General features: G+C 39.5%; 1 protein-coding gene across 3 annotated transcripts in view; it reads right to left on the bottom strand.

Annotated features, from left to right (window-relative positions):
• prkcbb (protein kinase C, beta b) overlaps window positions 1-24355 on the bottom strand; it is a 93008-nt gene that overhangs the window by 25472 nt on the left and 43181 nt on the right. For all 3 annotated transcript variants that reach the window (XR_003598681.1, XM_028042144.1, XM_028042145.1), the window contains exons 4-10: window positions 23390-23501; window positions 23088-23216; window positions 16891-17047; window positions 14643-14777; window positions 12635-12731; window positions 10808-10951; window positions 4779-4952 (exon numbers count right to left, since the gene is read on the bottom strand). Coding sequence is in view for 2 of the 3 variants with exons in the window: in XM_028042144.1 (XP_027897945.1) it covers window positions 4779-4952; window positions 10808-10951; window positions 12635-12731; window positions 14643-14777; window positions 16891-17047; window positions 23088-23216; window positions 23390-23501 (948 nt within the window). In the remaining variant the exon portion in view is untranslated. The remainder of the gene's footprint in view (window positions 1-4778; window positions 4953-10807; window positions 10952-12634; window positions 12732-14642; window positions 14778-16890; window positions 17048-23087; window positions 23217-23389; window positions 23502-24355) is intronic.

The following is a 24355-nucleotide window of genomic DNA, read 5'->3' as shown; positions in this document are numbered from 1 at the left end:
GCAAAAGAGTTCGGTAACTCTCATGTGAGTGAGAAGAAGGCACACAAGGAGAAACTGCTTCGGCAACAACCTTCCACACCCAGCTCAGGCAAAAGGGCGAAGTGTCAGGTCAACCATCGATGCAGGATGCGTGTCCTGAGGCCGAAACATCATCAGTGACCCCTCACACCCCCACCATGGACTGTTCTCCCTGCTGCCCTCTGGAAAGAGGTTCCGCAGCATCCGGTGCAGGCCCACCTGGTTCCGAAACAGCTTTTTCCTACTTGCCATCAGACTGCTGAACTCTTAACTGGACTGCACTCAAAAACTGGTCTCCACTTTATACCTTGCACATGTACAGAGCTAAATAACTTATATTTTACTGTCAGTCCTGCACTTTATATTTTATATTTAGATTTATATTCATATTTTATACTGTATTTTATTTTACTCACAACATTGGAACCTCAAACATTATCCTGAGCCGTATGCAACGAAATTTCGTTCTGTATACACCCTGTGCATTGAAAATGACAACAAAGTCAGTCGAAGTCGAAGTCTAAGGAACAATTGTGCAACTGTGAGATGCGTTGAGGCCATTACCAGGGTACTTCTAAGGTAATGGCCCTATTTACTGAACAAAAGCACCTGCTAGATAAAATCCTTCAGGCCAGTTGGACTATCTAAGCCGAAATAGGTATATGTCAAAGTGGCCTAACTCAAGCCATTCTAGGAGCATCTACAGGTCTTGTGTCAGCAGGAAACACAGCAGAGTATCATCTGCATAACTGTGGAAATGTTCACCATGTTTCTTTACAATTTTCCCAAAGCATCTTAGAGAACAACAAACTAAAACTGAGCCATGTGGAAAACCACAATTTACCTAATAACTAAAAGGTTTGAAACCTTTGATGCTAAACCGTTTCAGAACTGGGGTCAGTTCGTGACAGTCTACCTCCTGGTACTGAACGGTCCACAATATCAAATGCAGATTGAGCAGGACATGGACCAAAAATGGTGAATTACTGTAGCCCGAAAAATGTTTGCCCAGGGGTAGACTGCTTATGTGAAACAAATGACACTAGAAGTGAAAGGAGCAGTCATAAGGGGACGAAAGAGGAAGGGGACAGAGAGGAGGACGTGACTGGGCCGTTGTAAGTACAGCCAATCAGTCTTGAAGGGACATCAATTTAAGAACCTATTGTCTTCACTTATCTACAGAAATTGCCAATATGGTTCAGTGTTTCAGAAAATCTAGTGTATATGTATGTGTGTAGGCGTGTGTGTGGGTGTGCATTCTGGAGAGGTTTGTGTGTGTGTGTGTGTTAGGGTCTGTACTGTCTGATAAGCCTCATAAACTGACCTTTTGAGAGCAATATGTTGAACTTGTGTGTCTTTCGATTAAAAATGTACTTGCATGTGTGCACCACAAGTCATGTACAGCAACAAAATTTTATGGCCAAAGTCCTCCTCTGCTGAGAGAATTACTGCTGAACTGGATTAGTACATCCACTCTCAGTGGGGTGTGTGGGGGTGTCCGCGCGTGTGTGTGGATCTGGTCAGCTGAGTTTGTGGCATCTCTCAACCAAGTGACAACGCATCACTAATAACAGTGTGCATTTATGGCTTGTGAAATGAAATGTCATGCACTGAGGGCTACGCATGAAACCACCAAGCTATATTTACTCCCCCGTTGACTCATCTTTGGTGTAATACGGATTATACATCACAAGTTGAGCATGAATCAAGCATGAATTCAGGCTGTGTATTCCAGCTGGGAGCTGGTGACGGCAGTCGAGGTAGCTGCTGTTAAGACCACAGCGCTCCCTGCGCGCCCTGCAGCAGCATGCTGCTCTTACAATTGTTCCCACGTAACCTGACAGTGTGGAGATCAACAAAGGCAGCTCCGTTTTGTCTTGTTATCAGTGGAACATTTAAAGGGGAAAATCTGCACATTTTCCCCTTTAAACATCAAGTGCCTTGATGCTTCTTTAGCTGCCTTCCTAAAAAAAGCTTATAAATTGCATCAACAAATACACTGCTCAAAAAAATAAAGGGAACACTTAAACAACACAATATAACTACAAGTAAATCAAACTTCTGTGAAATCAAACTGTCCACTTAGGAAGCAACACTGATTGACAATCAATTTCACCTGCTGTTGTGCAAATGGAATAGACAACAGGTGGAAATTATTGGCAATTAGCAAGACACACTCAATAAAGGAGTGGTTCTGCAGTTGTGACCACAGACCACTTCTCAGTACCTATGCTGTCTGGCTGATGTTTTGGTCAGTTTTGAATGTTGGTGGTGCTTTCACACTCATGGTAGCATGAGACGGACTCCACAACCCACACAAGTGGCTCAGGTAGTGCAGCTCATCCAGGATGGCACATCAATGCGAGCTGTGGCAAGAAGGTTTGCTGTGTCTGTCAGCGTAGTGTCCAGAGGCTGGAGGCGCTACCAGGAGACAGGCCAGTACACCAGGAGACGTGGAGGAGGCCGTAGGAGGGCAACAACCCAGCAGCAGGACCGCTACCTCCGCCTTTGTGCAAGAAGGAACAGGAGGAGCACTGCCAGAGCCCTGCAAAATGACCTCCAGCAGGACACAAACGGTTAGAAACTGACTCCATGAGGATGGTATGAGGGCCCGACGTCCACAGATGGGGGTTGTGCTCACAGCCCAACACCCTGCAGGACGCTTGGCATTTGCCAGAGAACACCAGGATTGGCAAATTTGCCACTGGTGCCTTGTGCTCTTCACAGATGAAAGCAGGTTCACACTGAGCACATGTGACAGACGTGACAGAGTCTGGAGACGCCGTGGAGAGCGGTCTGCTGCCTGCAACATCCTTCAGCATGACCGGTTTGGCAGTGGGTCAGTAATGGTGTGGGGTGGCATTTCTTTGGAGGTCCGCACAGCCCTCCATGTGCTCACCAGAGGTAGCCTGACTGCCATTAGGTATCGAGATGAGATCCTCAGACCCCTTGTGAGACCATATGCTGGTGCGGTTGGCCCTGGGTTCCTCCTAATGCAGGACAATGCTAGACCTCATGTGGCTGGAGTGTGTCAGCAGTTCCTGCAAGATGAAGGCATTGAAGCTATGGACTGGCCAGCCCGTTCCCCAGACCTGAATCCGATTGAGCACATCTGGGGACATCATGTCTCGCTCCATCCACCAACGTCATGTTGCACCACAGACTGTCCAGGAGTTGGCGGATGCTTTAGTCCAGGTCTGGGAGGAGATCCCTCAGGAGACCATCTGCCACCTCATCAGGAGCATGAACAGGCGTTGTAGGGAGGTCATACAGGCACGTGGAGGCCACACACAATACTGAGCCTCATTTTGACTTGTTTTAAGGACATTAAAGTTGGATCAGCGTGTAGTGTTATTTCACTTTAATTTTGTGTGTGGCTCCAAATCCAGGCCTCCATTGGTTAATAAATTTGATTTCCATTGATGATTTTTGTTGTCAGCACATTCAACTTTGTACAGAACAAAGTATTCAATGAGAATATTTCTTTCATTCAGATCTAAGATGTGTTATTTGAGTGTTCCCTTTATTTTTTTGAGCAGTGTATTTGTCAAGAAAGATTACCGGTGTCCCTACTGTTGGCAAACCCATAATCTATTCAATAAATGTAGCCAAAGTGTTCCATTTGCATGATTTTATTTATTTATTTTGAGCATTGAGTAACATTTTATTATGTAATCTACTGCTGTTAATTTGGAGTATAAATATGACAAATTTCTCTTTGCCACTCTTCAAAATGAGACAGACAAGATAACATGATATTCAAGTCAGGCTCATGTTTTCTTGATTTCCACAGGTCAGGAAGTGCAACAAGTAGTAACATAAAAATAATAAATTTACAGTCAGAGGAATATATAAAACATTTAAGGCAACTGGATGGCGAGGAAGCCATTTGTGTCTAAAAAGTACATGTGTAACGTTTGCTAAAAAATACTAGGACTTTAACTGGAACCCTGTACTTTGACGCTAGGACTGAGATTTACAGCAGCAGACACTGCATGTTGGTTTAGTGAGATACAACAGGATGAAAATGTGAAAAGCATCTCATACCCACAGTGGGGTTTGATGGAGAATCTGTGAATCTGCTGGACTGTTTCTTTTCCAGAGGCCATACTTTTAAATAAAGGTCTGGTTGACTCTAATGGAAAACTGAAAATTGGTCAGCAGTGGTTCTCCAAAACATAGGACCAGTTGAAAAAAAGAACTGGTTCATCAGACACAAAATAAACCTTTTTCCATGGTGATAAATGATCTAAATCCTATTGAAAATCTGAGGAGCTGAACATTTGTTTCACAAATGTTTGTGTCATAGATGAATTCCTAAGATGCAATTTTTCACCAATGAATGAAAGTATTCATGCACAAAACTTGATTCCCTTGATTTTAAAATGTGAAACTATGCGACTGATTGTTACATATTCTTACCAGGAGTTGCAAAGAATAGCGGTGAGAATGACAAAGTATTATTTTATGTGTCAAGCTGGTCGTAAAAGTTTAATTTGATTTCTGTTAAAAAAATATACTATGAAAATCATTTTAAGTGTTTCATCTTCAGTGAATATGAGGCTATAGCAGTACTGAAGTAAATAGAACATTATTTCCCTTTATGTTTGCAACTGTTGCTGTAATTAGAAGACAGTCTTTGGAAAAAGGCAGTGTTTATCATTGGTTTTAAATAATTAAAAGCCTGATTCCACTTCGCAATACGAGAAGTTTACATTAGTGTCAACAAAGCAGTCGCAGGAATAAGCCAATCAACCCACCATGGTCTGGAAGGTGGAGTGCAGCTGCGTTAAGAACGGAGGCTTTCCGGTCAGAGCCAACACCCTCTTCTCCACCATGGTGCACTCAACGTCGTCGTCCTGGATGACCACGTCCTTCTTCAGGATCTTTATTGCGTACAGTTCCTCCGTTCCTTTACGCTCCGCCAGCATCACCTAGAGAGGAAGAGGAGAGAAACAAAGGCAGGGGTTGAAGAGACAAGGATAAAACAATTTTCCACACACTTTTCATGGTCCAGAGAGAAGAAATAATAATAAAAAAAATTGGAGGAAAGGGAGAAAGTGATGAGGGAGGCATGGAAAGAATCCACATAGTACATTGACTGTTTCCATTTTGGGAAAATATAAAGAGTGACAAAAGAAAAAAAAAAACATGATATTTTGAGATGTCACAGGTGGAAAAGAGAAACCACGGGGAAACCTTCTGACACGCTGAGATGTTTATGAGCAGAGATTGTGCTGCAAAATTCCTTTATGAAAAGATAAATACTGACAATAACAAAACAGGAGTCACAAAATCTAAATATTAGCTTGAATTGTGCATTATAAAGCTTGAAAACACAGAAAAATACTGAATCAGTCTTCTTTGTCTCACTGCAAGTGCTTAAACTAATGTAAAGGATCTACTGAGGTAAAATGTGTCAAAGTGTCCAAACCAAAGATAGAACGTCTCCATCTTAGATGTTTGTATTGTCAATCTAAAATTAACTATTGAGACATCTTACCGTACCTTCAGCATTTTATGCGTTTCATTCTGTCAGTTGTCAGTATTTCCTGCACGGGGTTCACTCTGAGAGAATAAAATTTGGTTTACATGAGCTGCAGCAATCTGAAAGTCACCAAGATATAGTGCTTCTCTAAGATCTCTCCATGGGGATTTTCTTTGCCCTTCACAATATCTGAGGAGGACACTAAGAGGAAAAGAAACATCTCACAGAAAAAATGAGAACAAGAATAAAAGGATTTCGTAACTTTGTTTTTTTTTTACCCAGAAACTTCAGTAAGATCAGTTTTAGAGGTGAGCTGAGATCAAGGACAGTTGCAGTATGAAAAAAGTGGGATTAAAAAGTAAGAAGTAGGTCAAAAAAATGTGGCGTAACCTGAAGGTGAAGAAAGAAGAGAATAAAAGAAATTGTTGCTCTTGTTTTAAATTATAACGTCCAGGAACACCTGAGTAAAATCATGACTGGGAAACCAGTAAGTTAAAAAAACTGTAATCAAATCTGCAGTTCACTTTGTCCAAGGCCGGGCAGTTCCTGCTGCGTCTACACTTCTTCATGTACACACAGAGGTGGTGATTGTTTAAACTGTGTTTTCTATAGACAAATGTCAATATTTAAATGAAGATTTTTAAAATTAAATGTCATGGGCCCTACTTAATCTATGCCTATTACCACTTTCCAGGCCTAAGATACCTAAAACACTGGGATTTGGACATTTATCCTTCATTGTTCTGACTCCATCAAGCTTTAAATGTGTAGTAAAAAAAAGAAAAAAGTAATGACTGAGACAATGTGGTTCATGATATGGTTTATTCAAGCTTTGAATGCTCTCCCTTAAAATTGTGATGTTCTTATTTTTTTTGCTCTTATGTAAGATTTACATTTTCAGAAAAAAACTAATTTTGAGTTTCAAATTAACAAGTGCAACAAATCAACGTAACGTGTTGATCTGCTTTTGAATATTTACTGTATAAAATTAACTGTGATGTTTCAGGTTCTTTTCTAATTTTTCTAATCCTGCATATAGTCTCAAATAACAAACATTGATCAACTTATTTCATTTCTAAATACACCAGAAATTCTGACATGTTTTTTGCAGATTGACCTAACTTTTTTTTTTTTTTTAACAAATGCAGCATGTAATTAAGAGGCTAATGCGCATTTTTCAAATTGAACAAAATTGAAAATTAGCATCTCAGGCGCTTGTGCTTTATACATATTCAAGTATGATAATGTCGTGAGATTATTGGGACCGGTATTCTACTTGAAGTGTGGCACAAATAGATCCACTGTGTGTGAAGATGTGCCAGTGTGTGTATTCGCCCATCTGATGATGTGCAATTTGTACTTCTGCACAGAAGGCTGACACAGATGAAAACATTTCAACATTGAAATTATTGGAGACCTCTAGCAAGAAACATATGTGTCTGCATGGGTGTGTGTGTGTGTGTGTGTGTGTGTGTGTGTGTGTGTGTGTGTGTGTGTGTGTGCGTGAACTCGGCGTATGGTGCAGTGTAACAATATGTAAAAAAAAAAAAAAAAAACGCTTTAAAAATGAAACAGCGACACCAAAGGACACCATCTGGCCCAAAGTTCATTCACAGAACTGCAAGGGCACGCTCAGAGAAAGAGAACAAACGATGATGGGGAAACCAGAGAAGCATATCAGAAATGAAAACACTTCAACAAGCTAAACATGCGCAGCACAGAGCAATGAACCAAACCGAGTCAAATGCAGAAGTGCGTTTCTCAAGGTGAATCCGACTCCAAAGTTATGCGTAGTCTTGAGAGAGCAGTGTGAACTGTGGCGTGTGTAAGTGGTTCATTCATGAAAAGTTATTCGGGGTCAATTGCCAATAAGCAGCCCAGAGGATATTAGCCGACGTGTGACGTAAACAACGCTGAACACTGCGAGTTTTCTCTGATGACCTTGGAGAGCGACTCTATCAAGGCAAAATTAACTAACCAACACTCGACAAGCACTGGATGGACCTGCAAGGCCTTTGCCATCATTCTTATAATATATGCAGCAACCTTTCTATCCACTGAGCTGCATATAAGTAAGAAGAAGAAAAAACTGAGGTGAAAACAGGGTCTTTTCAGGAGAAGTTGCAAAATAATGCAGCACCTTTAGAAAAATACTAATTTATATGCTTAGAGGCAACCTGGTGATGTATTATTTACCTATTTATTTATCTGCTGACAGCTACTTCCAGCAAGATAAGACCGTAATCCGATGATATAAAGAGTCACCTGGTCTCAACCTACACATCGCCTTTGCAATGCTGGAACATCATGGATGTTCAGCTGGCAGATCTGAAGCGACTGAGTGATTCCATCATGTCAACATGGACCAAAGTCTCTCAGGAACCTTTTGACACCTTACTATGTCACGAATAATTAAGGTGATTCTGAAGGCAAGGGTCAGTACAATGTGTAAAGCATTGAAAATGTGTTGCGTAAGCTTGCAAGAGATTGAAAAGCTTTCATTTAAATCAAATGAGAACAATTTTCTAAACCCGAGTAGTTTTAAAGGCTAAGCCTAAAAAAAAAATGCAAATGAAACTGAAAGTATCCAGCAGCAGAAAAATATTAAACAAAAAGTGAGAAAAATCTGTGAATTATAGCGCCAAACTGTTCAATTCACTTAATTTTTCTAGTGTCACAATAACACAAAACTACATCTTGTAAACCTGAATCAGTCTCAACTAAAGTAGCCTTTAGGTAAATGTTCAAAAATAGGATCCATGTGTAGCACGCCAGCCATTTCTCTTATTTTCCTACAGGCATTTAGTAATCACAGCAAAAGTCACATTAACACATATTCAACTTTAATATGCTAAAATACACCTGAAGATTTTGTAACTGTATGACTCTATGACATTATTATGATGTACAGCACTTTAATCGGCCTTGTTGCTGAAATGCACTCTACAAATAAACTTGACTTGACATAAAGCAGACATTTTAAAGGAGCAAATCCCAGTTTTCATTCTCTTCTACAGTTTGTTTCCAACATTTTTTCAACTGATTCAAATAAACAAAGAAACACAGACTCTTCTCTTTGGCATCTGCAGCCTCTCCCTCACTGTTTGACACTCACAGGGCAGACAGCAAATTGTGGTCAGTGACCTTAAATGAAAAGAAAGCAAGGTAGGAAGCCATTAGTCCTTTATCACACCGGGTGCTAAAAAAGTTCAGCCGCTGCAGTCTTGTTCTCCAACATTGCACGCTTGCCAGACTAATGTGAATTGCCATGGCAGCATGAAACCTTGTAATAAGAAAACTCTGACCTTATGCGTTCACCTCATCCTCTCAGTGTAATGTCTAATCTAGCAAAATGGCAAACATGTGTGACTGAAACTCTATATTGAGGGCTAGTCTGAGAGAAAGCAAATGGCTGAATGTATAGGAACAGCAGACATGCAAGCAAGATGGAAACAATTTATTATGTAACTTGCTGACAAAAAATTTCTTGAGGCTTTTTTGCCTTTAATTCAATGCTTCATTTAATCTATGTGATTGTGTGCTGCTTAATTGTCATATTGTTTTACAATGATGTTTATCCCTGTCAAGAGAGGAAGATGAAAATTTAAACGTACAAAATGACAAAGAAAATATTTCCAAAATACTTTAGTTTTCCACAACAAGACATTTCTGCCCTTTGGCATTTAAAATGCTTCTATCAAACAGATGCATACTCTGAATCACCACGTGCAAATTCAGGTAGAGTTAAGATGTCAAATATGAACCTGCATGGATTTCCCAACACTATTCCTATTCTCAGATTCTGTATAAATCATAGCAAACAGGGTTTTGCAGCAAATACAGCAAATCTCTGTAAACCAGCGAGCCTTCCTGCTGCAAAAGAAAAGCCTGCATTGTTCGACTTTAATGTTTTCTTCTCAGACATTAACCTTTATTTATATCCTCTGTGTTTGCACAAAACCCATCAGAGACGTTTGGCATTTATTTTCCTCTGTCTCAATAGTAACTTTTTTTTTTTTTTAAATCAAAGAAGAAGCTAACAGGTAGTCTGCAGCAGACCGTCTACTGTCAGTGGGCTAACAAATACATGCATTTCTATATTGGAAACATCTGTTAATATGTGTCTTTTATTACTAAAACATATAACACCTTTTTTGGTTCTAAGCTTAAACTTCAAACAGAACACCACTCATCTGGCCACGGAAAAAAACCAAACAATAAAAAGACCCCCATTAAAACAGCTCTGAGGGATTCATCCTCAGCCTCCCACACAGACGCCAGAGAAACCCTTAAAGTGCGCTGCATCACATGAGCGTCCGCTTCTGCATTTGGCGAATGCGTTCCCGGTAGAGAAAGACGCCTGCGTTTGGGAATGTCCTTTTTTTTTTATTTACACGCTTAAGCATGTGAGTCAGGTACTCCGCTAATGACGACTCCAATAATGAATGAGGCTCTCCGCGGTGACACGTCAGTGTAGCTTTAAATCCCTGTTACCATGGAAACAGGCAGTTGCTGTACAGGTCTGACACAGACAATGGTCTTTTTCCCCCCTCCCTCTCTCTCTGTCGTGCTCTTTATGTCACTCTCAGTCTTTCTCCACCCCACTGCTCCGTTCATCTTTGGCTCCCAAAATCCTCCTCTCATTCTTTCTCTCATATCGCATCTTCCTGTTTTGCCCGGGTTTTTTTTTGTCTCCCAAATTTCCATTCATTCTTTCCCAACACCATTCCCCTCGCTCTCCCCATCTCCGAGGACCCCTCACACCCATCTCGCTGACTCGCTTTTCATTCACCCTGACGTTTTTACCTCTCTCTCTCGATTCATTCATGTCAGCCTTGTCACCACGGATCTCATCGCCTTCTCCCTCTCCTTTCATCACTTTCATCACTTTCCCATGTCCTCCTCTGTGCCTCCTTCCCTTCATCCATTTCTATCTATCTGTACTAACTCTTTCTGTGTTCATCTTCTTTTTTTTCTGTGTAAATTTTTCATCCTTCCATCTCTTGTTTAAGCTCAGTCCAAGTCCTCTGAGGCGGTCACTACGCCACTCTGTTAAAATAGTGGTTTTGCATATGCATGATGGCTGCTTTGCATAAGCTATATCCTTCAGGAACTCAGTAGCTCAAACCAATGTCTTTCTATTATTATAGCATTTTATTACAATTTGTTTGGGAACCGCAAAGATTGTATGAAAACAAAATAATGCATGAGTCACAGCACACAGCGGACAGGTAATGAGGAGTCAAACAGTTGTTTAAGTGGCAAAGACAAGGTAAACACACAAGGACACGTAGTTCTCACCTTGCCAAAGCTGCCCTTGCCCAGCACCATCAGGAAGTTAAAGTCGGATAGCCTTATGCGATCCTGGTTGCCGTTGGAGTCGAACCGGGAGGCTGCGTTCGCTGACTTTCCCTCCGTGTTTTTGCCCACTGCGATTTTAGCCCTCTAGATGGACAAGAAAGATAGAAATATATAGAGAAACTGTACGTATAATAAAGGGAAAGAGTAATAGGAATATTGTATTCTTTTGTTTCAGTTTTTTCAGTATGTGTGTGTTTGTAATCTTTATGGTTTTCCGTTTCTCAACAGATAAAAAGTTTTGTTTTTTCACAAACACATCGACACTCACAAGAGGATTTATTTTAAAAGTGTTTGCTTTTGGCGGAGGATTTTATTACACTCTGAAATGACAGAGATTACAAATGGAGAAATGGCTTAACAATACACTTGCATCCATAATAAATTAGACAAACCTCCATCGAAATACTTAAGAATTTGAGAAGCTAATTAAATGTTCCAGTCCAGCATCTTTTGATTTGACGGAAAAGGATTTGGATTGACGATGCAGCTGAATTTAGTTAAAGTGTGAAAGTCTTGGGGTTGACTTCTACTGACAAAGTTAATACACAAAGTCTAACGGTTCAAATTTGTTTTGATTGTTGTCTTTAAAACATTTGAAACTTAAAACGGCCTTCATCACCTCCTTTCCCTCAAGCTGGCTCAACCAAAGTTCATTTCTCTTCCCAGCTGATTCAAGCAGGCTAGCTTCTTTAAGGTAGGTTAAGATTGTGAAGCCAAACAGTCAATAAGCTTAAATCGGTAAGATTTAATAAACTCTTGATAAATTAAAGCAAAATTAGTTTACAAAAATATGGAATACAGTCGGTCACCCAGTCCAGTGGGACTTGAGGTTCTAATCCGAGCAGTTCAAACATTTTTAATACTCACAGAAATATAATGTAACATTAATATTTTTTTATATAGTGTTTGACTGGAACCTTCTATGAATTAGCTCTTGTTTTGCCAAATCCACATATATAAACCTTTATGAGTGTGTGGCAGTGGTTACATGGGAACATGCATCTCATGTCACCGACGCGACCTTTCAAACTCTCTGTCTTTGTCTGTGTCTTTTCAGGTCTTTGCTTTCCTCCTGGGAGCTTTCCCCCTAGAGCTATCACAAGAGCTGGTGTATTTGTTTATTAATGTGCGCCGCCAATCCCAGCCACCCAGAACCACGACCTTAAGGAAAAGCGGAGACAACAATAGATAACGGGTAAGAAACGCACAAGACAGTCCAGAATCAGAGGACAAAAAACAAATAACAGGAGGAGAGGAAAAAAGTAACATGAGGACAATAAAGGGGAAGGATTCAAATATGCAATTGCATCACCACATTTAAGGAGTATTATTATGTTCTATTTTTCCCAGTGCATTCCCCTTAAGTGTTGCAAACTGCAACTTAACACACTTTCAGAAGAAGACTCCTGTTAGCAGCTTGCAGTCAGTGTGACAAATGGAGAAAAGAAGAAGGAAGGAGGAAGGAAAAGGGAAAATCACGGAGTGGGGTGATCCTCATCACTGCCAAATGTGTTAATGAATGGGCCTACTGGTCAGGCCCCCCCCAGCATCCCCACCCACCCACACACGCACAAACACGTCTGGACCTGCCGTGTGCCAAACCGGATGGTGCTGTAAGTGTGCCTGCCAACTGCTAACAGCTCTCCCAGAGTGGCTCTCACTCAGACACACACACACACTCCTGCACGCAGAGTGGCCAAAGCCAACTGCTCACACACATTCCCAAACACACAACGCATTTAAACGCACGCAGGCGCACACACACACCTCAAATTTCTGCCGTAGCTCCTCGTTGCCCTCCTCTCCCTCTGGAGCCACGGGAACGTTGAAGTACTCGCCTTCTTCCTGAGAAAGGAGCTTAAACCTGAAATGAAGAGATATTCATTCTTACATGATTGATGATTGACTTACATACATAACCGGGGGAAATGGTTATTTTTTATAGGGCTAAAAGGGAAACATTTTTCCCATAATAAAAATAACTTCTCTTGGCTGAAGCACAAACCACACGGCTTCACCAGTGCAGAGTTTTTTAGAGGATTGATTTATTGTCACAGATCCTCAGGTTTCACCTTCAGCAACCTGAAATCAGATAAACGCTCCCTGAGGTGACAGCCTACGTCGAATGTTGTTGTTTTTTCTTTAACAAAAATATGTGAGAGCAAAATATGTTTATGTTTCAATCAAAACCAAAATGCGGTTAGAAATGATGTATCCCAGCTACAAGTCGTCTGCAAAAGTGTTCATAGCCATTTGGTGAATCCTCATTGTGCATTATGAGAAATGTTATGGTACAGAATGGCACAAAATGGAGTATAATTGTAAATTAAAACAAAAGTGATGTATGGTTCTACAGTTTTTTTTCAGGAAATCTGAAAAATGCATTAATATTCAGCTCCCCCAAGTCAAGACTTTGATTCACGTTTTGCTACTTTTGCAGTTAAAAGTCTTCAAGGAGTTTGTCTCTACCAGCTTTGCACATTTAGAGAATGATTTTTTCCCACAAATCTTTCTCAACTAAAAGCCTAAATCCAGTGAGATTACACTCTCAGATTTGTCCCTGCTGAAGAACAGAATTCCCACAGCATGATGCTTCCACCACAAGGTTTCATGGTGGGAATGGTGTGTTTAGGATAAAGAGCAATATGAGTTTTCATCCACATGCAGCATTCAATTTAATTCTTGTCTCAATTTGACCCAATTTGCCTTCTACAGGTTTTGCTGTGCTTCCTACATGGCTGGCTGTAAACTAGAAACATGACTTTCTTTCAAGAATGTCTTTCATCTTGACAATCTTCCATTAAAAAAAAAAACATATTTATAGAGTTTTTGCCATTTACAGAATCTTCCCACTGGTCTCTGAATATCTGCAGCTCCTCCAAAGTTACCAGGAAGAGCTTCTTGCCTGTATCTCTGATTAACAATCTCCTTGCCTGGCCTGGATAACGGTACAGTCAAACCTTGTTAGGTAGATTTGCCATGCTCTTTCCATTTTCAGACAGTAGACTAAACAATACATGAGATGTTCCAAGATTGGCGTATTGATTTATAACCCAACCCTGCTTTAATCTACTTCACAACTTCCTCCCTGACCTGTTATGTTCCTCGGCCTTCATGATGCTGTCTGATCCCGAACATTGTCCAACAAACCTCCGACATTTTATTTCTATAAGACCCTAGTTCCTATTTAAAGTGGCATCTGCTAGCATCAATATGGAAACTAACAAATCCAATAAAAGATCTTTTAGTCTCTCTCATGCTGTCTCTGTCCCTTTCCTGTCATGCCAGTAAGTGTGCGGAGCTGCACAGAGGTGGATTAGAGGAAAACCTGCATCTTAAAAGGCTCACTGCGAATATCAGGTGTACCGAGGCATCCTTCCACCTCCCAGTCTCACCTCAAAAGCTGGCATCTCATTAAAAACCCTGACAGAGCAGTGTCAGCAAAAAAAAAAAGAGAGGAAGATTTAGAGAGATAGTGATTGGGCTGCAGACACAGAGGGAGAGGGATGGAGGGAGGGGGCGCGCGAGGGTGGAGGAGAGGAGAGATAAAGAAGCAGAGATAAAAAGACGGGGGAAGAGCTACTCTGGCACTAAATATAACCAGATTAGGAAGAAGAGCTCCAAAAAAAGAAGAAAAAAAAAGTTTTTTCTCTTATGCTACGGTAATGAACAAGGTCACCTTCATTCTCCCTCCTGCTCTCTTGTCTTCGCTTCTCTTGTCCTCAAATGTTTCCACACCCCTACTCCACCCATTCATCCAGCCTCCATGTCTTACCAGCCGTCCACCCCTTGCTTTTGGAGCTCTGAGATGCCGAAGGACAGTGATCCCATGAAGTCGTTGCGGCTGGTCAAGTCCCAGTCCCACACCTCCACCGACAGGCGCCGGTCCTTGTCATACTCCTTCAGGTGGCTAGAGGAGACACGGGGGAAAGTTTTGTGCGTGGCGATATTCTCCGAGATACAAAACTCTACTTTATGACATTACATCATGTACAAGTACAAAATGAAATTCAATTCACTGCTCATTGTTTCTAGCAGCTAGCATGACAATAGTGCATGTATGAATTGGCAAAGTTTTCAATTAAGAGGGAATTGAATCAGTAATTATTTCTGGTTAAGAGTTATCAACTTAAATCCTATCTGGTGTTTATAGAAGTTCCTGGTGAACCAAAGTTCAATGTGCCTAAACAACCCATATTTTTGATTTTATAAATACGTTTTTTTTTAAATTAAATTTTGCATACATAAATTTTCCATACATGGACATACCTAAATTAACATAACAGATCAAATCCCCACCCATCCCTTACCCGCACAAAACGGCACATCATAAAACACTTACACCGTCAAGACAACATGGCAAAAACATCACGAATTGATCCAAACCTTTCCACAAGCGTAAAAAAAAAAAAAATGGACAGTTATACAGGGTATTAAGCAGTGACAGGTCTGAAATAGACACTTTTTCATTGAAGGAATTTTAGTACAGGGTCCCATATTTTCTCAAACACATTGACTTTATCTTCGTTGTGATATCTCAGTCTTTCCAGATGCAGAGTATTTGCTAGTTCTCCCAACCACAAATCAAATGTGGGCACGAAGTCCTTTTTCCAAAATCTCAAAATCAACCTTTTAGCAATCACCGTACCAAACAAAACCGCCATTTTCTCATTTTTAGTGGCTGGTTGCAAAGCACTGGAGACCCCGATGATGGCAATAAGAGGTTCTGGATCCCATTTTTTCCCAAAAGCTGTTGAAAAAAAATTACAAATTTTCTTCCAGAATGAGTGAAGCTGAACACATGACCAGAAGGAGTGTGTCAAGTTACCAATAGCAGTCCGACAACGATTACAAATTGGAGACACACTAGAAAAGAAAGTGCTCAGCTTCTCCCTCGAATAATGGAGCCTATGTATAGTTTTGAACTGTATGAGATTGTGTCTGGCGTTGACAGAACATTCTTGTATACTTTTCAAACCCTCCTCCCACAGTTCTTCAGATAGCTGTTGCCCTAACTCATCCTCCCATGCCTTCTTAATCCTGGTTGTATCTACACGCATACCATTAAAGATCCTATAAAAGTGTGACACTGCCCCCCGATTGACAGGATCAAATTTATTTCCTCCAGGGTATCATGTTTCATTAAAGTTCCAACATCCGATACATTTTTCCTAACATAGTCCCGAACCTGCAGATAAAGGAAAAAACTTGACGGAGGAAGATTATACTCGGAACATAACTGTGCAAAAGATGCAAAAGTTCCACTAATATATAGGTCACCAATCACACTGATGCCCTTCATTCTCCACACCCGAAAGACGGCGTCACTGAGACCTGGATAAATACGTTTTTGTGGAGAATGCAAGAATAGACTTGTAACATACAAAACAACAAGTGACATGAAAGGAATCCACCGAAAGGAACTGAAAGGTTTAAAAGCTGAGACTTCTTCCAGTATTAATTACTACTTACTGGTAATCACAGGAACATTAAGCAGCTGCATCTGATCAACTAAATGTGAAACGAACTTAAGAGAACAGGAAATAAAGCAGAAATGGCTAAAAACTAGCACTCACAAGGGGCGGTGGACAGAGATGAAGGAGAGCTAAGACAATTACAAAACACAGCAAAAGAATGAGCAAAAAGCAAAAGCCCCAAAACAGCTATTTTTTTTGTCTTTACAAACTTGTTTACTAAAGCGCAATGCTCGCTTGTTTCTTATTTTGGTGGCTTGAAAGATGCACAAAGTTCCTCTAAACCTGAACATCTGCACTGAAATGCCTGGAGTTATCAGTCTTCTCCCGAACTAATCGTCGTGAGGATTATCAAGGATGCAGCAGCAGCAAAACAACCCCAAAAGCAAGGTTTTACAAGACACAGGAAGCCAGATGTTCTCATCCGAGCGCCGGCGGTCACTTGAGCATGGGAAGAGCGGTACAATGCAGCGGCCTGAAAGTAGTTCCTTCATTAAGAAGAAGACATGATATTAATGAGAGCAATAAGAAGCCATTAAACTTTCTTACAATTTGAAGGTCTCGTTCCATGTGGGGTTTAGGCAACACTTTATAGTCTTGGTCTTCTGTTTGCTTTCACTGCGTGGATCTGGGATCAACTTCAACTTCACGTACGGGTCTGACAGACCGTTGGGGTCCATAGGAATCAGATTCCTGGCCTCTTTAACTGAAGAAAGCAAATAAAACAAAAAACAGCAGGTCAAAGTCACCAATAATTTAACTTTTTCAATTCTCAATGTATTTAAAAAGCATTTGTTGGAGGGACAGTTGTCTCTTTTGTGGTGGTCCAGGGTTGCAGCATCTAAAAGGTACTGAAACGATTAGCTTAAAAAGAAAGACGTTCAAGTTGCCTATGCTAACTGTTTGGATTGAAGTAGAAAACTGAATTTGGATAGAAAGAAAATAACACGGCACAGATCACAAGGACAGGAAATTAGAGAAGTAGTTGCATATTTTTGCTATTCGAGTCAGATTGATGGAGAATTCAAGAGGAAAGTGCAATTTTTTGTTTTCAACATAAGCGTTACTCAGAACCTTTGTGACAAAATGTGACTGCAGTGTTCATAGATGTCGATGCAGACAAAGGAAATAACCCTTCACAGGGTTGGAAGATCTGATTGTAATGACCGTGGAACGTTGCCAACTTCAATACTAATCCTTTCGCTGAGACAGCCTGTCATCGAGAGGCAATTGTACTCCATTAATGTAATAAAAATGTGTGTCTATTTGCCCCTCTGTGTGTATGTTTTCAACAAATGTTGTGGGTCAACCTGCAAGTTCACATCGATTACCAGAAGAGATGCTGGTGCATGTTGGGTGGGGTAGTAAGTTTTTCCAGCCATGATCCACAGTAACACTGTAAGTACATATTAGTACATTTAATTTTGGTTCGTTGAAATCCCCCCCAAAAAAGCAGACCAATTAAAGTGATGTATGAAGATACACAAAGAAAAATTATTTATAAAATTTAGACATTTTTAAAAAAAAATGTGGTTTCTTCTTGAAGATGCAAAACCCTACATAAGTTACTTAACAGGTCACATGTGTTCTAATACAATTTCTTTAGTCATTCATTAAATTCTAAATTAATTAAAAATAAACTATTACTAATAAAGCCCGCCTCTCGCCCGGAACGTTAGCTGGAGATGGGCCCCAGCACCCCTCCCATCCCCACTAGGACCAGCGTGTTAGAAAATGGATGGATGGATGGATAACTAATAAACTAGCGCAGCTAAAACTTGCACATTTTGTTTCACCAAGTTTAGATGTTTATGGCAGCCTTTTCATATTTACAGGTTAAAAAACTGTTTATTTTTTCAATGCTTTTACACTGTGATCTGGTGAGGAGTTGGCTGTTTTTATCTGACCTGGCCATTGTCTTCCTATGCAATTCCGCTTGATTCTCATCTCTCTTCTCTACTTTGGCTGGAATTTCTCCAGCCAAATTCTTGGTAGAATTTCAAATGGGCCAATCAGAAATCAGAAAGAGACATTGTGAACGATTATGTTGATTGCCTATGTACTATTTGTTTGTCAGGGTAGCTTTGATAAGAGATATTTTTAAATAAGATAAGAGATATTTTTAAATAAGATAAGAGATATTTTTCTTTGATAAGAGAAAAATGACAATCTACTAACTACTATAGACAGTTGCCATGCTTTTTTCCCCTCCATATTTCAGTGAAAGAAAATCATGTACGTGTCCCATAAACATCTAAAGGTCTCATAAGGTGGCATGTAAGTTTCCTTTGAACCAAGACAGAAAGGAGAGCTTCCCAGGAGATCAGGAAAAATGCTGCCGCTAAAGCATTACTCTCCACTAACCTCCAATAGGTTAACCGCAGCGAAGACCCCAGCATTAAACTCTCAGCAGAGCGGGCCAATAAATATTAGATGATGCCAGTTAAAGTGACCATCAAATAGCAGTGGAGGAGAGCTGTAAAGAGGGCAGAATACCAAATAGTCCCAGAGGACACAGAGTAAACAGCAAAGATGTGTGCAAATCTGTTGTTGTGAGTAAATGAACGCATCTGATCGAGCGTACATATCAATGGAAGCAAACGGAACAGCAGATTACTTTACAGTGCCACCTTGGATGTTTTATTTTTGTAATTGTTTATGTAAATTGATTGTGATCAACACAATTTTGACCAAAAAAGAAAAAAAAAACCAATGGTCTGATGTCTGCATGAAACCTAAGAGGTTAATGTCAAAGTGAAAATGTATTTCTACAAAATAATGAAAATTATTAGAATGTAGATCACTTAAAAGCAGTGTTTGTGTCTCAAATGATTTTAGTACTAAGACACCCAAACCTGGAGGATTCATTCACTGGTTAATCAGAATTTCTGGATATTATTAGAATTTTAATAGAAGCATCCAAGTGCAAAATGTACCTGATTTTTCATCAACATTCTTAGCAAATTTTTACTAAATTTAGTGACAATCTAGTGACTGTTTTATTTGAATCAAAACCTATTTAAAATACAAAATTCAGTTCAAAATATAACATTTTGATATCTATCACTAAGATCCTTTCAGAAGTTAGGCGTATTCTGAAAAAAAAAAAACACATTAAAAAGCCAAAGATACAATTTATTTCTGACGCTCTTTCTTTTTCAGCTTATGTTGAGTAAAAGTCACCTTTTTTTAGCAGTAAAGTTATATATCATTTTTTATAATATTTTCTGTGATGATAGAATCAATTTCAGTCAACAGAAATCAACTTGGTGTTTACAGACAAGGGTTTTCACACAAGAAAAAATGCTTGCAGGAACTTTAAGGATTTTGGTGAAGATGAGACAAAGAGTTATGTTAAAATAAAGCAATTACTAAACAGAAGTTCAATCTCACCCAATCTAATTGGGGTGCTTCTTTAATTATGCAGTTTGTTTCTGTTTGCACTGTTCCCTAGCACAATATTGAGCTCACAGAAATCACCCTATTCTAATGTCATCAGGCATTTCAACAGCTTACTGAGATCTAAACTAGAAGGAAATAATATTCACTTGTATTGAAATGCAACTAATCCAGCAGCTTCTCGTCATTAAGCTTTTTGTTTCGATAATCTCAGGTACATCAGTTTTTAAATAAAATATGATTTAGCATGATCTTATACTTGGTACTTATAAGAAGGAAGATTATGGTGTGTTAATCTCAGCTGGAAGAGATGCTTGTTATTGCATCCACAGGACTGGCAAATGCAAGTGATTCACATAGCAACAGTGCCACCAATAACATTGGGATAAATTACTTTAGGTGTTACCAGTCAGGCATGTAGCAATGGATTAGCTACCACTCCTTCAGGCATGTTCCAGAAACCAAAGAAGTTGCCAGCACAATGTTATACTACCAAGACCTCACTACGCAAGCTTAGTGCATGCGTAGAAGAGTTAAAGATTAAACACATTGTGATTTATGATGTGCTCCTTGTCCGGTGTGAAGGGTTTGAAAAGTCCTGTGCACTTTTAAACCAGTCTTTCAACAGCTGATCACAATAACTCCTTTCCCATTGAAGGTTTGTTTACTAAACTATTTCTGTCTTGCACATTCTCTTACAGGGGGCGACACAAAGAAAAATAGCATCCAAAAGATTTTGGTTCGATATCCTACACTGCATTTGCCGTGCTGGAGACCCTTTAAAAGAGAGGCCAGGCCCTCTCTGCTCCCATGAGCTTTGCATCACCATGAACATTGAACTACCTACGACAAGAGAAAGAATCTGTTGCTTTACAACAGCAGCAACAGCTTCAAGAAATCCAAAATCGGAGTCAACACAAGCAAGTCTCTCAATGGAGCAGCCATATTTTGTTTACCAGATCCTGCTTTATTAAGCTTAAGGGAAGATGCTTGCACTCTCTGCTTCTTATTCAGCACTGAAATTAGTATGTTACACAGGGCTCCACACTGATCCCTGTCGGGGAAAAAATGGAACTGCCTCTGTCTTCTACCATTAAAGAGTTATCTCATAAAACCAAAAAGAAAATAGCTAGATGTTGAACAAAACCTTTAACAATGTCCGGATAATTTTTGCCTGGACATTTACATACTTGAATTAGTTCGCCGTTCTGGTCTGCTAAGTGGATTTACTGCTGTCCTGGCAGTGTGTGTGTGATAAGTGCACTCTCTTATCATTCCCCACATTAACGAGCAGTTAATGATCCCGTGTTGGAGCGTGGGAACCAGAACCAAAGATGAGACTAAATCACACTGAGCAGCAGGGAAGGAGAATTCAGCATATTGGTTCAAGCACCAAAACAATATTCATGTCTGATAACACAGAATAAGAGAAATATTTACTGCATATGCATATTGAATTTAATACACTAAACTAAAGACATATTACGGATGCTTAAGTCAAATTAATTTAAAGGTTTAGTTAAACTTTTTTCTATTCTTGCTATTCAGGTTTACCACTCTTAAGTCAGCCATTTAGAGGTAATATTACTGTAAAGAAAATTTATAAATATATTATGGTAATAATAGTTATAATGTATTATAACTAAGGTTTATTATAAATCAAGATATATTTCAGCTTGATGCATTTACTGTTCAAATTAAGCTGACTTCTAAGAACGCCTGTTATAGTCCTCTGCTGCCTCCTTCAGGTGAAAATAGGCATTACACGTAAAAATTAATTCTATTAAACAAACTCTACTTTTTATTTTGGGCTCCTTTTAAATATAATAGATTAAAAGCAAAACAATTTTTGCTCCAAGCTAAATTAAGTCAAGTACATAAAGGTAGTTTTGTTCTTTGACAACAAAGGGACACATTTTTGCAGGTTTTTATTTTTCATAAGAAAATTGAGAGGACAACAAAGAGTATAAATACATGAATAAATTCATAAGTCATAACAATTAAAATTTCTTCCTGATTACCTAATAAAATTCAGAGTGAAACCCCAACTACAATACTTATTTTATAGATATTACTTTGGTAAGAAATAAAATATTCCTGCTTTGTTGGCAAGCCCTTAGTTGATGTTGGCAAATTTCAGCCGGATTATTATCCACAACAGTAATCTGATTGTCCAGTTAATTATTCATTTGGTAATTTTTAAATGGTTCTTTAAAAGTTCCAGAATGTCCAACTGGTGCATTGTGAATATTTTTGCAGATTTTGTTTGGCAGAATCTGAACAAGCAAAACGGGTCCAGAATGACTAAAAGTACATTTATACCATGTTCAGCAATACAAATATTTCCAAATGTACAAAAAGAAAGATAATACCGTAACTAAATAAAAGCTTAACCTTATCTTAAAGTAGTATTATGTTAAAATAGCAAATGAATTTTAATATGGATTCACATTATATCGACACTAACACTGATATTAGTCATTTTTTATCATATTACTGTGATGAATAAAACTGGACCACTATTTACAAGCGATATTTCTTCTCATCTTGTTGCCGTTTATTCTGGAGGGGAAGTGGAGGAAGTTGGTCATGTGGTATTTGTTTTGGGAATTATTTTATTTTCCCAAAACATTTTCTGAATGTCTAATATCCAATATTAAATCATTGCAGAGAGCCTCTTAAATGGAGGGTCCAAGTTCAAGTCATGTTCTATTTCAAAAACTAAATGTACGCCAACTTTAAACATTCGAAAGGACGAGGGTTTGGGCTCATCGTTTTGCCGCAACACCCGGTTGTGTTCAACCTTGTTCGACAGTCGGTGTATGGTACCTCAGTTTTGGATTGGGTGCCTTATGTGTGTTCGAACAGGACAATGAACCAAAACACGACCGAATACATATTGAAAGGACTCAAGCCTCAGATATGGCCCTGGCCTCACCTCCATTCAAATGTTGAGCAATATAATAATAATAATAAAAGAAAAACAGATCGAAGTGTACGGTTTCTGGAAAAAAAAAGAGCAACTAAAAATTCAGCCACAATTATGACATAAGAAATTAATACCTACAAAAAAGCATCTGTTTTCTCTGTAGCTCGATAAGGGACTTTGAAATAAATCGAATAAATCACTAACAGGCCTAAATGATTTATTTTAACGGCGAGTCTCCTGAAAATACCATGAACCAAAAAACAAAAGATCAACCTTAAATCATGAAGCAAGTATTCACGCCTTCATCTCTGCCATCCTTACAGCAGAGGGTGACAAACACCTGCATTCCTAACACTTCTCCGTCGATGTGTTTGTGCATTTGCATCTGCATCTGTGTGTTTTCCTGAAATACACTCACTGGTGACGGTGAGAACGTTAGTCTTGACCTCGGCGGTGATCTCGATGCGGCCTCTCCTCTCAGTGTGGTCCGTCCCACACAGGTTCGGCACATTGGGCACACAGCGCTTGTGGATGTTCATCATACAGTCTGAAAAGCACATGCAAAATTACATCAAGAGTAAACTGTTTGCGTTTGGATATGTTTGAAGGAAGCCACATAGTAATTCACATGCAAATAAAAGGAAATTTGTAAATATTTTCATGTAGATATGAACAAAAATGATCAGGTTTGTGAGGTTATGTGCAGTTTGGAGCACGTACGGTCGCATCTCATCCCCTGGTGGATGAGGCCGTAGAGTAGGGAGCCACAGTGGTCGCAGAAGGTGGGGCTGGAGTAGGTGTGGATCTTAAATTTATGCTTTGCCCTCGGGTCCTGATGAGAAACATTAAGAGAAACATTAAAAACTTGACAGGCACTTAAAAATATCCTTTTTATCGGAGCAAACATTTCACAATACACGATTAAAGAAGGGGAACTTTGCAGAATCAAAGAGCAAATAAATGATCTTCCGTCTCTTTCACCACAAGCCATTCATCTCAGACTTTCCTCTGCTGTGAACATTTACAGGAAGTTTATATGGGGGTAGGTGAGTGTAGAGGGGGGTTGACTGTTGTCTGATAACAATAGCTTTCCTCTGAACTGCTTTGATTCTCATCAGTTTTGCGAGGCAATAAAAGCAGCTCCCTTCAGAGCCTGAGTGCGTGTGCACGTGCAGGTGAGCGTGCGTGCAGTTCTGTTGGCATAACTGTCTTTAATAGGAAGTCAGTCTTCCATGAAGTTTGATACTGGTCTGTTGAACAATCATGAACATCCATGCAGCTGCTGGAAAGACACGACAGGTGACTAGGCACATTTTATTCAAACCCCGAAGAGAGATTTAGACCTGGAAATTTTAATGTTTCGAAGAGAGACGACGTTTTAGAGGCAAAATGCATTCAAGTAAAATATCTGTTTGGTTTAATTTTGCATCCTAGCTCAAAGATTAAGCTCAACCAATTTTAAGCAGCAACATCGTTTCGCCATGAGCAAACAGGCCAAAAGCTGAACCGCTTCAGCTGCTGCAGATGTTGGTGGTCACGTATTGTGCTGTAAGAAAAGCAATACCGAAGGAAGATTTTGACATTATTCATAAACTTCTTGCCTGTCATCTTCTAAAATTTTGCTAAATTGTTAGCTTTTGGTCCATTCAACTTGGAAAAATTCTATAATTTTTTTCTGGTTTTGCT

Source organism: Xiphophorus couchianus, chromosome 16 (genome assembly GCF_001444195.1).
Source record: "Xiphophorus couchianus chromosome 16, X_couchianus-1.0, whole genome shotgun sequence".
Classification (NCBI taxonomy): Eukaryota; Metazoa; Chordata; class Actinopteri; order Cyprinodontiformes; family Poeciliidae; genus Xiphophorus; species Xiphophorus couchianus.
Note: the sequence above shows the minus strand (reverse complement) of the source record. Positions and strands in the feature narration are given on the sequence as shown.